Source organism: Eulemur rufifrons, chromosome 2 (assembly GCF_041146395.1).
Source record: "Eulemur rufifrons isolate Redbay chromosome 2, OSU_ERuf_1, whole genome shotgun sequence".
Classification (NCBI taxonomy): domain Eukaryota; kingdom Metazoa; phylum Chordata; class Mammalia; order Primates; family Lemuridae; genus Eulemur; species Eulemur rufifrons.
In genome coordinates this window covers 66,562,666-66,575,968 of record NC_090984.1, presented here as the reverse complement: position 1 = coordinate 66,575,968, position 13,303 = coordinate 66,562,666, and the positions used below count along the sequence as shown (strand labels likewise).

Genomic DNA, 13,303 nt, shown 5'->3' with positions numbered 1-13,303 from the left:
TTATTGCTGGGATTCTAAGAAATCTCTACAGATGCCTCTAATGACATCAGAAACAATTGGTTCTAATCCTGTGAATTCTCTTGTGAAGAAAGCATGCGACTCCTTTGGTTTAGAGGCCATATCTTTCAGGTCATCCAGAGGTGCCCATGCCACACCAACAGAGAAGATGGTGATACCTACAATGGAAATATTTTAAAGTAAATTAAAACGAAGTTCAGCTTATATATGCAATTGTGTCTACATGTTTTCTATACACTATTACGTAGCTGCAGAGAAAACTGCCCAGTAATTTCTAAAAATTTAAATCTCCTGTACCAAACTGTTAAGTTTTTACAGTCATTGTGATGAGAGTGGCAAAAGAGTTTGATAGCAAAGCTTCTGGTTTTGACCAATGTTAACTCACCACATTAACAGGTAAGTCATGATTACTGATAAAAAATATTTAATAAAAGTTCATATGCCAGAACATAATAAGCTAGGAATAAAAGGAAACGTTCTTAATAGAGTATCTTAAAAAAAAAAAAAATCCTACAGCAAACATACATGGTGAAAATTTCCCCTCTGAAATTGGCATGAGGAAGGACTGCCTGCTATCATCACTTCAGTTAAACACAAGATTAGAGTCATAGCCAGTATACTACAACAAAAAAGAATGGCACAAAAGGTAAGTAAAAGGTTAAAGTTTGTAAGGTTGCATTGTCTGGGAAATGGTGACTAGTTCTATGTGAATGATAACTTGTTTCTTTTTGATCTTTGTGGTTACATTGGCTAACTGTCTAATAATCAGAAATTGCCAGTTTATAATCCCCAAAAAAATCTGGTGACAAAACTGCCAGCAAGGGATTTCTATGAAGATGGAGTAATTTCTTCCAGTTTCATTGGGGCATTCCATCTGCATTCACTTGAGGTACTAGAGGGCTTTTAGTGCAACTATATACATTTTAGTTAAGGTGATGGCACATTACTGGAATTCACCTCAATCCCTATTATAGAAGTATTCGTTCAGAAGATCCTTAGTATAGACTACCATCTACCTTCTGCTGGGTGAAATTTCCCTTAACGTTTTTGGTGTTCATATATAGCTGCTCCCCTGTGTATCTAAGGCTTCATGTCCCTTCTAGTGGTATACTAGTGCTGAGTTGTCAAGATTTAAGATACAAAGCAGGTTTAGGTGATGTAAAAGCCACTTGAAAGAATCTATAATTTATCACCACCAGCCAATCTCCCCAGTTTTTGTAAAAAAGTCAAAATATTTTTTCCTCCTTTCAGTTTTTCCTCACTGTTTTTAAGTTCTGCATTCCAATTCAGATTATTTAGCTCATTCAGGCCTAGTATATAATTACAATTTAAAAACAAAACAAAACAGGACCTAAAAGTCTACCCTGTTTTCTTTTGCAACTTTCCCTATCACCTAGGAATCATTTTCATGAAACTTCCAAGTGTGGCACAACCTCCTAAAGTTTAATCTAATTCACTTTAGCCTGAATACACTCCTGTTAACCATAAATTAGTTCAGTAAGCTAAGTATTAAGGAGCATGACAGGAAACAGGTCTTAACATAGGTTAGTTACTGATACATAAAGGATACTTTTTATAAGACAGATTAAATTGGAGCTTAAATGGCATTTATTGGTTCTGTCCTTAATAAAAACTATTTCATCAATATCTATAAAAGTACATTAGCAGAAGTAATAAATATATAGGAAGGAAACAGGTTAAGTCATTAGGAATTGGGTAGGGAAAAGGAGGCCAAGAGTATAGAAAAAAACAAGGTTGTTGATTCCCCCTCCTAAGTCATTCAGTTATGTCCCCAGAAAGTGGAACCTCAGCCTTTTGCGGTCTATTTGATCTCAGCAACACATTATACTAATGCCTTCAGGAGCTAGGCCTTCGCCAAAAGTAATATTAAGGTTGGGGTGAAGAAGAAAGGAACCCTTCTTATACCCTTTTATAACACCAGAGTGTTTTCATTATCTTGAGAATACTTAAGAAGTTGAGATGGGATAGGATTAAAGTCTTACTGGAGACCTTAGGAAATTCATGCCAGGCTGAAAACTTCACTAAAAAGTTAGGATAAATTACTGAATGGCAGATTCATGGTAGGTTACAATAAACTGATTATTCCAGAATATATTCTGAGTTTAAGCCAAATGTGAGCACCTGTGACATTTCCTTGACACATGATGTTCTCATGGCAGTTTGGGACTCTGGAGCTAGAGGGCCTGGGTTTGGATCCTGGCCTTGCCACTTACTAGCTGTGTCATTTTGGGGAAGTTTGTTTTCTTATCTGTAGAATGAGATTAGTAGGGCTGCTTTGCCAATTAAGTCAGTTAACAGTGGATAAAGCTCTTAGAACGACTGCCACACTGTGGGTGTTTGTTCAATAAAATAAATGCTTAAGTTTTTATTCCTAAAATTCACTGAATCCCTCCTGAGTTCCCTTCTCATACAAAGGACAGGGACCTTACCTGCATCATGTGCAGCAGCAGCAGGGCCTCGGACGTCATCATAGGACTGCCCATCTGTGACGATGACTAGGAAGTTCTTGTTGGGGCTGTCCCTCATGGGGCCAAACACATTTCTGACAGTAAGGGAAATGGCCTCACCAGTAGCTGTTCCACCACTCATATAGCGGATGTTTCTGATAACAGCTAGGACGTTCTCTTTGGTGTTATAGTCAGTGAAACCGAATTCTATGCGCTGATCGTAAGTAAACTGAACAGCAGCTATCTTGGCACCAATGTCTGAGATTTCAAAAGTCTGGGCTATGTTGGAAACAAATTCAAGCATGAGGCGGAAATTACTATCACCAACACTGCTGGAGCCATCAATCAGAAAGGCAATGTTCACTGAGTTATAACAGGTCTTGCTGCACATCATTTGCTCATGAGAGCAGAGCTTCTGTACCAGAGGCTTTACATATTTTGTGGTGCCAAACCAGTTGGGCATGTGGTAAGAGAAGAAGCCATTATTCCGACAGACAGCCTAATGAGAGAAACACATAAAAGACATCCAAATAGATCAAAAGCTGTTTCTTAAAAATTAACAAATCTTGAATGTTCAGTCAATCTAGACGTGGGCTATTCAGCACAATGCCTATAGGTCCAAAATCAAATCACTATCACTGTAACAGAAGATATCCCTCACTACCTTACCTTATCAACAAATGCAACATCCTGAACCATTCCCAGTTCTTCAGGGATAGGTTTGGCCACAGAAACTATAAAGACATTGACACCAAACTCTCTGGCCACAATGCCTGCTTCCTCGATGTCATCAGAAGGCCAGCCATCAATAAATACCACCACCACCTTGGGGATCCCCTTTCTCACTCCAGCGTCTGATGTGAAGAATTTCTGAGCAGTATGTTTCAAGGCTTTTCCTAGGTTTGAAAAAGAAGCAAATGAGCAACATTTACCACTGCTCAAATGACACTTCTATTTCCCTGCAGCAACTTGATGCCACTAAATTTAAGAATTACATAGAACTCAGTTCTATAATAGATGCATCAGATGGGAAAGTTTAATTATCTATCAAGCCTATTTTTTGTCTTTACAACCCACATTTCTTCCCCCCTCCACCTCCCAGAAGCCTCACATTTCCTTACTATACATCAATCACCAGTCAGAAGCACAAAACTGACTCCTACTCCTGTGAATGTGCTTTCTATCTTGCCCCTTGGTGATTGATTAGTGCCCTAAGGACTCTGAACAAGAAATTTCTCAGGGTCAACAACAGTGCTACTCTAATTCTTTCTGCCACATCTGTATTCATTAGATAATTCTGTTGATCTGCACTTTTTAGTATTTATAAACAGGTAGTTTTCTAAAGTGATATCTGGCCAATCCAATGCATAAGGATTATAAATCACACTGCTTTAGGTTTTTAAAAATAAGAAATATCAACCCTTTGGTACATTGTCCATTATAAACTGAATATTTCTGAGATGATCAAATGCAGACCTAGCCAAGACTTTAGTGCCAGGAGAAATTTCACATCTGCTTATATAAAATAGCATAAAACTGTTTTACATATCTGATCACTGATAACCCTCTCTTACATTACATCCCAGGCATCAAAGACTACTTACCTGTATTGGAATTACCCCCTCTGAAACCTACTTCCTTTATGGCAAACAAGACATCTTTGGCTGATGTAAAGTTTTTCAAATAAAATTCTATTTTGGGATGTTCACTAAGTGGAAAAACAAACAAAAAATGTTATCCAAGGAGAACTGAAAAGAAACAAGCAATGTTACATGCCTTAAAAAAACAGTTTTAGGCCAGGTGTGGTGGCTCACACCTGTAATCCCAGTGCTTTGGGAGGCCAAGGCCAGGAGTTCAGGACCAGTTTGGGCAACAGCAAGACTCCATCTCTACAAAAAAAAAAATAAAAAAACCCAGCCAGGCGTGGTAGCATGCACCTGTAGTTCTAGCTACTTAGGAAGCTGAGGTGAGAGGATTGCTCGAGTACAGGAGTTCAGAATTACAGTGAGCTATGATTATGCCACTGCACTCCAACCTGGGCAACAGAGCGAGATCCTATCTCTAAAAAAAAAAAAAAGTTTTGAAATCAGACAACACCCAAGTTTCTTTATTAACCCCACAGTATGTACTCAGCTAAGGCATTGCATCCTTTCTTGAATTATTGGGGATATTTCAGAAATTTAACAAAGACAAGTGCTGCATTGAGTGATTATTATATTCTGGGTAATACACCAAATATATATTATATGTATAATCTTATTTCATCATAGCTCTATGAAGTAGAAATTATCCCAATTATGTAAATGAAGAAACAGGCTTAGAGCATTTAGGTAATTTGCCCAACAAAACATACCTGCATTTTGAATTCATCTTGTCTGGCTCCAAAGTCTATGTCTAAACTGAAACCAGGCTTGGCTCAGGGTCCTGAGTCTAATGGAAATCTGCAGACTTGGGCACAGGTAGCTTAACTAAATAAAGTATTAATAGAAGGCAGCTGGGGGTAAGACTAGGTCTGCCCCAGTGGGGAACCCCAGAAGCTGTAAACAGTGGAAGTCTATCTACCCAGGTATCTCTAGTTGGAAGAGATAATTTCAATGACGCTAAGGCCAACATTTTAAAAACGGAAAAAGTTATAAGAAAATGAATCATAATGTAGTACAATATTTAATTTTTCTTATAAATGATGACATTTGCTAATCTTAAAATTATGTGTAACAGTCTTGAGATTTTATTTTCCATATTTAATATTAAAAGAATTTCAGCTCCCTTTTATAACTACTCAGTGTTATTAGAGACCATGTTGAGTATAAACAATTAAGGCACAATTTGTTGTGTTTAGTCTTTAGGTAAGTCATTAATTTGTAAGTGTAAAATTTTAAAATGTTAGCATTATCAGTAGCCATTTTATTAAATCAAGATTTTTTGAGGGACAAGTATAACACTGATTTTATTTCTGCATACCTGATAGAATGAATGTTGGGTCACAAAAATCAGATTTCATGGGTTGTTAAGCTTTTCACTATTATGGTCATTTTTCAACTATCCAAATTATGACTTATGAAACAAGTCTTATTTTTGCATTCTTAATAATATAGTCTATTCTTCTATTTAAATATGAACGCTTGACATAGTTTATCTATTCTAATGTTCTTTCCAAAACAGAAAAACTATAAACCAGGAAGTTATAAGCAGCTAGTCTTTGTATGCGTCTACAAAGTAATGTAGCTTTCATCTTGAAAAAGAATTGAGTCAAATTAGCCAAAAAAAGTATGTGATGAAAAGTACTGTAGGGGAATTTGCCTCATGAGATGTTCAAATGTATGATAAAGCTATAATAATCAAAACAGTGTAGAAAAGATGTAAGAATTAGCATATGGATCAAAGAAATAGACTTGCCCAAACTTGTTTATAAACACAATACTGCAAATCAGTGGCATAAGGAATTTTTTTTAAATGAGGGACAAATGGTTAAGTTATGGAAAAATCAAAGCTAAATTTTCATCCCACACCAAAAAATTCTACCTAAGAGCAGAGCCAATTCTGAAAAAATAACGTAAGAACAAATGAAATATAAACAAATATTTGTAATAGTATTGGTGACACCCTTATATACTGCTGATAGTATTATAGTTTAAACTGATTCAACTTTCTAGAAAACAATTTCACTATTTATATTAGAAGCCTTAACAATATCAGAACTTCACTTCTAGGAATCTAGCCTAATCAAATAATCAGAGATGGGCACAAAGATGATATAAGGATGTTCATCGCAGTGTAATGTGCAATGGTGAAAAAACAATAGAATAATGTTTAAATAATCATGCAAAAGAATATTATGAAACATTTTTGATGAATATTTGTGATACAAGAAAATGCTCAAAATACTAAATGATGAAAACACAGGATGCAAGACATTTTTATAGTCTGAGCTTTTAAAAAAATACATAGTCAAATATTTTCTTAAAATACTGAAAGGAAATAAAACAGTGATTATCTCTAGGGCACATGATTTGGGAAATTTGCTTTTTTGTGCTTTATATATTTTCAAGGTTTCTATAATGAGCATATTATAATTCTAAAAACCACTAATAAATATTTTTAAATGAATAAAATAAAAAGGTCAAGCTTCGGCTCTGCAACCAAGCGAATACAGAAAGAGCTAAAAAGAATGACACAATAGGGAGGAGGAATAGACATATTACTGCTGCTGCTTTCAGAGAAGAGAAATTGGGAATTGAGCAGAATAGATAGATATGCAGAGGTGATTTGGGTGAGCAACAGGACTCTTCAGTCTATCTTCTGGTCCTCATATAGATAGCATACAATTCTCTAAATCCCTTTATTACAAAAAGGAGACACTCAGACCAAATCAGTCTGCCAAGGTAGTCTTAAACCCTGAACTTACAGTTTGGGAGTCCAGCTTGTCCACAATTCAACATGTTTATATTGAACTGAAACTAATGTACCTGCTACGAGGATTGATAATTTGTCATCATGCAAGACATCATTTAAATCTCCCATTTGATTCTTAATGTTTCCAACACAAAAAATGATAAATGTTTGAGGTGATGGATATGCCAATTACCCTGATTGGACCACTGTACATTCTATGTATCAAAGCATCACTATTATACCCCATTACAGATACAATTGTAATGTGTACATGTACAGTTATCACGTCAGTTAAAAATAAACAATTGAATGTGTACATGTAATGTACAATTATAATGTGTCATTTAAAAAAATAAATACATAAATTTTTTTAAAAATCTCCTCCCATTTTAACAAGGTTGGTACCTGGCTTGAACAAGGCCCACGTGTGGTCCTTCTGTTCCAATTCCCAACATTAGAGCCACCTTCCCAACAAAATTCTTCTGTAAATTAAATCGGCGCTGCCCAATATTAAAACTTCCATCAATCAGAAATGCGATGTCTGCTTTACAGTCTGTGAACACCCAAATAAGTCCTTCTGTTAGTTTCACGAGGAGGAGGGAAAATGCAATTTTTCCAAACAGATATCTTGATTCTTACCTTTATTGCCAGTTTTCTTCTCAGGTGTCTTCTTTAGCCGTTTACCTGAAATAAAGAAAGCAATTGGCATTAGCAAAAGGTAGACAGTTTCATAGCAAGAACCCACATGGGGAAAAGCTTATGATAAAAAAGATCTTTCAAAAAAGATCTTTTTAAAAAAATTAATTTTTCAAGATTTTCTGGACTGGGGAAGCAATGACCCAACAAATAAATCAGGACTATAGTAGGTTTACATATTTGATATGCCTTGAATCCAGGACTTTGATATCCCAAACCCACAGTTGATGCAGGAACTCAGAGTTAAATCCTAACATTCTTCATTTCTTTGACTTTAAAACTGCCACAGTCCTAGCAAAGGGGATCCCTGGCTATTTCTTACACACACTAATTCTTTTTATTCATATGACACTGCAGTGATTAAGGGAATTTAATGAAGCAAATAGAAGAGGGAGAAGTTCCTGATACTTTTACTTTGCCCAGTTCCTAGGCACGGTCTATCAAATCAGGGAGAAATGGCAGGACTTCAAGAGAATGATGGGTAGCAGAGTTCATAACTGAAAATATTAGAAGGATAAGTTTGAAGTATAAAATTAAATGTTTCCATGTGTAATACAGCAGTAAACTTAAATCATGTGCTTTGTTTCTCTTTAATATAAACTTTTAAAGGAAAGCTTCTACTAACAACACATTTTATAACTTCCAAATGCTGTGCCAGGCAACTAGGAGATAGGTTCCATATTTCATACCTGTTGGTGGACGTGCTGTGGACACCGCTAGTCCTGTGGCTTCCTGGGTACCACTTTTGCCTTCTGTTAAAATAAAGAGATGTTTATCTTTTTCCTCTTCTTCCTTCACCATCAAAGCACTATGAATCAAATTTAGGGCTCTATAGGATGATATATATAATAGGGCAATGGTGATTACAGGTAAAAACATCATGCTGCATGCTAGTTTCAGAGAACCAAAATGCTTACCTTATATTTTAAAAAGATCACCAAAAATGAATTAACTAGTTTTTCAGTTTAGTGTTACTGAGGGATAAGTGTCTGGGTATTCTGACTGCAGACACTTCAAGTTTCTATTGCCATCGTCTAACAGTAAGATTGTTTTTCTCCCATTCACCCAAATTTGGCTTGAGTGGGTAACTCAGTCTGACCCATAGTTGACCTCCTCAGTCTTGATCACAGGTTTTTCCATCAGATTTAAAGACAGTGGACTAAAAAAGGAAAAAACCTTTTTATAAGCAGGGGAAATATTCATACAAAAGTGAGAACAATGTAATTGTACCTACTAGTCACTGTGAAAGAAGCAGACCATCTGGAAAGTGTTTGAGATTGGATGCCATTGGCATCTACTGAGGAATAGTTTTCTCGACCTGGTAGGCTATAGACTCGCACAGGTCCCCCAGAGTTGCTGATTACTCCCCTGCAACACAAGAATAACAACTGAGATACTGCCCACATTTTTTCAGGGCACCCAACTTACTTATAGTGCCATGTTGCACCCATTGCTTTGATTAATCAAGAACATAGTTCAGCAAGGAAGTCATCTAAGGATGCTGCTAGCCTTTTAAAAACTTACACAGGAACAAAATTTGCCTGGGGAAATGGTTTTGTGCTGTCAAACTGCTTAAGTGTTAATAAGAACAGACCTGTAGTATCCTGTCCCCTACAGCTCAGAGATTCAGAATTAATAAAAGGGCACCAAACAACTTTCCTAAGATACTCACTTTAAATGCTTTTGGACTACATTTTTTAAAAAAGTATCATAGTGGCCACTCTACTGCAGGATAGCATGGCATCTGCCAACAATAGTGACCTTGGGCAAGACACCTGACAACTCTCTGAATTCAGTTTCTTCATCTGTAAAGTGGAGTAAAATTGTACCTACCTTGTAGAGTTGTGGTGGAAGTTAAAACAATGGCTGATACATAGCAAAAACTCAGTAATATCTGACATGATTAGGAATATTTTAGAATCATAGGAATCTAGTCATTGAGAAGTAACGCAATGTGTCTTCTGTCAGAAAGTTTCCCTTGTGTATTTGGTGTTTCAAGGATATCCAGGAAAACCTTAAAAGTGTATCCATCTTCTATGATCAAAATTAGCACCAGAAGAAAAAAACGTGAGGAGGAAGAGGGTCTAAATGGCTAAAGCATGAAAAGAAACAATCATGCCTGCATTTCTGTCCCCCACTGGCATGTTCAGGCTTACCTGTGCACAGCAGCCCCGCATATGCTCGACACAGAAGCATACACTATGTTCCCAAACACGGAGAATTCCTCAAGAGGGCAGCCCCCTGGGCAGAGGACATCTACTTTCTCTTTCCTAATGTCCAAGCCTCTGGTAGAGCACGTGATAGCAATAGGAACTGAAGAGAAAGGAGGGAAAGTAATAAGCATTCTCAGGACTTCTTGCAGTGTAGTGGCAGGGAAACCACAGCATGAGATTTAAGTTTTACTTTCCTAATTTATGAGAATATTGACTTATGTACAATTCCATGCCATTCCAGATTTTGGCAAGCCACAAGTTGTTTTTCCAATTTAATCTAGTCTTCAACCACTGTAAGAGTCTAATATGAGAATTTTCTCAGTTCTTAATTAGTTTGGAAATAATTTAAAATATATCAGAACTAGAAAATAACATTAGCCATTGAATGTTTATTCTTTCTAATAAAAATCTCAACTCTGATGACAATGTGTAGATAGTTGCTCAAGGTGAAGACAGTAAATCTGGATTGAGTCTTTGTGGAACATTTTCATAGACACATGAACAAATCTAAGCTATTCTTTCCTTCATAAAACTGTTTATCCTAGTTATCCTACAAACACAGAGCTGTAAAATCACATATCACATGTTAAGCAAACCAGTAAAAAGATGCTTAGATTCACACAATGTGATTTAGCTCAATCATTCATTTTGTAGATGAGGAAATTAAAGCCATGGGGTTAATTTGCCCAAGGAACATTTTACAACTCCTGAATGACAGGAAAAAGGAAAGTTAGTCCCTTCAGAATAGAGCATTTCTATCATAATTGAACCTGATTATTTCTGCTCCAGATCTGTCCAAAGAGATATATCAGGCAGTGAATGCATTTTTAGAAAGCACTGTTAATATTCTCAAGTTTTACACTGTCACATTAACTAATAAAGAAAGTTTCTACTACAAAAGATGCTAAGAAGAGACAAACCCTTGGCAACATAACAAGATAACATAATACAACATGTTAATTTGTCAATTTACTGTGGATATCAAATTGGGATTAACATTACTAAATACTCTTTTCCAAACATGGGAAATTGTAGTTATCCAAACCTTTCTGAAACAGATGTCAATGAAAAAATCTTTTATCCAAGGCAAATACTGTTTGGTCATACTGCCCAATTTAGTAGCCTGCCTCCAACAGGACCCTCTTCTGTGCCCTCTGTGTTGAGCTGTACAGGGGACTAAACACTCCATGGAAGGGAAAGAAGGATGTCAGGCACAATGCCCATTTCTTAGCTTTGAAACACTCCAGAGAGCTGAAGAAGTTAAAATCCCTACCCAAAACAGTTGCCTCATACCTATTATCAAACAGCCTGAATCCTTCTTCCCATTTTGGGCTGAGGTAGGGGGTGCAATTGGAATTCGGTGCAGTGACCACCTTTTTAGTGCTAATACTGATGTTACTGGGGATGAGGGCGAGAAATACAGCCGGGTGCAATACTTACCCTCATTTCTACTTTCAAGGAAAACAAAAGTCGATTTTAGAAAAGAGTTTGTCTTTTATATTGTAGAAAATACACCTATACCTGCACCTTTACTTGTGGAACAAACTTTGTAGACTTTCTCGCATACAAATTTGGACCTTAAATACTGCATTTTATAGGGATTACACCTAGAAACACAGCTAGCGGGTCAAAATTGGACGACGTTAGCCTCTTTCGCTCTCCGCCAACAGTCTAAGGTCGTACCACCTGGGGACTTGTGTGCTCATCGGTGGGGCTCAAGAAATAAATATTCCTGCCTCGACCTCCCGCTGCCGGCGCTCGGCTTGCTTGGGAGCTCCGCGGGGGGTGTGGGTGGACACGGGAGGAGGCTTTCTTCTCCAGGCTTGGGAAGAACGCCCCCATTGGACCCCAGAGGTCCCCTCCGGTAGGAGAAACAGGTAAACCCGAGCAGATCGCTAGGCAGTGGCTCCAGCCTTCGCGCCCTGTATCTCTGGCCCTCGGGCCAAGATCCAAGGGGCTCAATCTGAACCTCGCTTCTACCTGCTGGTCCTCAGCCCCTACCATCGCCTGGACCGATGCCGAAACCCTCAACTCACCGGCTCCCTCGCTGCCCACGGGCTCCAGCAGCAGCAGCAGACAGACACCTGCGGAGAGAGGAAAGCGCGAAGGTTCGCTGCAGCCTCCACCCCACTTGGCGCGAGGGGACGGGGCTCAGCGAGGGACGCGTACCCACCGAGGCAGAGAACTGGGATCCAGGCTGCAGACATGGTGGCTGAGGGGCTGCTCAGACCTGGGAGACAGGGAGAACGGGAGGGAGGCTTGTGGGGAGGGAGAGGCGGAGGCCCCCACGTCCTCACCACATAGAGACCTCCCGCCATCTCCTCCTCGGAGATCCCGCACCCCTTGGAAACCCAAGGGCGACCGACGGGAGGGAGGACACCGAAGAGCTGCAGCTCCAGGGCCAGCACCCCTCTAGATCTGGAGGTGGCGCTTCGGCTGCCAAGCGAGTCAAACCCAGAATCGATGTGCAACCCCGGACCGGGGGAGAGGGAGGTCGCCAATATGAAGATGGACAGATTAGCTGGGAGCGACAAAGGAGAGACACGGACTGACAGGCGTCAGGGAGCCCGCAAGCCCGCGCCCGCCGCCCGAGGTTCCGCACCTGCGTGGGATCCGCCCGGCTGCGCCCGAGTGCGGAGAGCGCGGCTCCCGCGGCCGCTATAAAGGCCGGCCGCGCGCATGAGCACTGTGCGGGGGGCACGCGGGGAGGGGGCTGGGAGCCGGTCCCCCGAGGCCGGGCGGCGGCTGTCTAGCTCCGCCCTCACCCCGTCCCCGCCTCGGGTGAGGCCGGCGCGGAGGCGCCTTCTTGCAGCGCGGGGCTTGGTCACCTGGACGCTGCGCCCGTCCCTAGGGGTGGCGCGAAGGTCCCAGAGTCCGGGGAGCCCCGCGGGATCCGGCGTGTGAACTAGTGTGGGAGGACGGCGGGAAGCGCTCCTGGGGGTGCGCAGAGAACGCGCCCCGTGAGACCCGAGCCCACGGCACGGCACGGGGCGCGCAGGCCGGACGGTCCTCCGGACGGGGAAAGCTGCCCGACGTGTGGCGCCCGCGCCCGGCCGCCCTGCGGAGCCGCCCCTCCGGGCCGGGCCGTGACGGTCCCCACGCACAGTTCCCGGCGGCGGGAGCAGCAGCCCTCGCCGTCGGCCACGGTTCCGCCTGGACCGAAGCGGCGGAGGGAGCACAGGCCACCCCGCGCCTGGAGCCCTCGGGGCCCCAGTAGGGCTTCCAGGTCCACGCGGACTAAGAAGAGAACTTCCCACCGCTTGCTCTCATCGAGAGATAGAGTACCTGCTTCTAAAGTAAAACCAACCCGTGTTGGGTGAACGCATGCCCTGTATTAGTTAGAAACCCTGTCAGCTGACTGGTTCTTTGGACCTTAAGGATTCGGTCTTCCTACTTCGTTTCTGCTAGAGTCTGATTTTCTGCAACGGGCTCCATTTACGGTAATGCGTAGGGTCACGCGTGAGAGGTGCCCCAGACCCCTGGACAGCAGTTACATTTGCCTTTGCTTCTGTTTTA

General features: G+C 40.7%; 1 protein-coding gene across 1 annotated transcript; it reads right to left on the bottom strand.

The window, feature by feature from the left end:
- Positions 1-11,994, bottom strand: COCH (cochlin). The gene is made up of 11 exons (XM_069464009.1): positions 11,961-11,994; positions 11,824-11,871; positions 9,731-9,887; positions 8,809-8,942; positions 8,264-8,326; positions 7,518-7,562; positions 7,284-7,431; positions 4,091-4,194; positions 3,156-3,382; positions 2,469-2,985; positions 1-176 (listed from the first exon to the last, which is right to left on the bottom strand). The coding sequence occupies exons 1-11, from the start codon at positions 11,992-11,994 to the stop codon at positions 1-3; spliced, it is 1,653 nt and encodes a 550-aa protein (XP_069320110.1).
- Between the last annotated feature and the right edge of the window lie 1,309 nt (positions 11,995-13,303).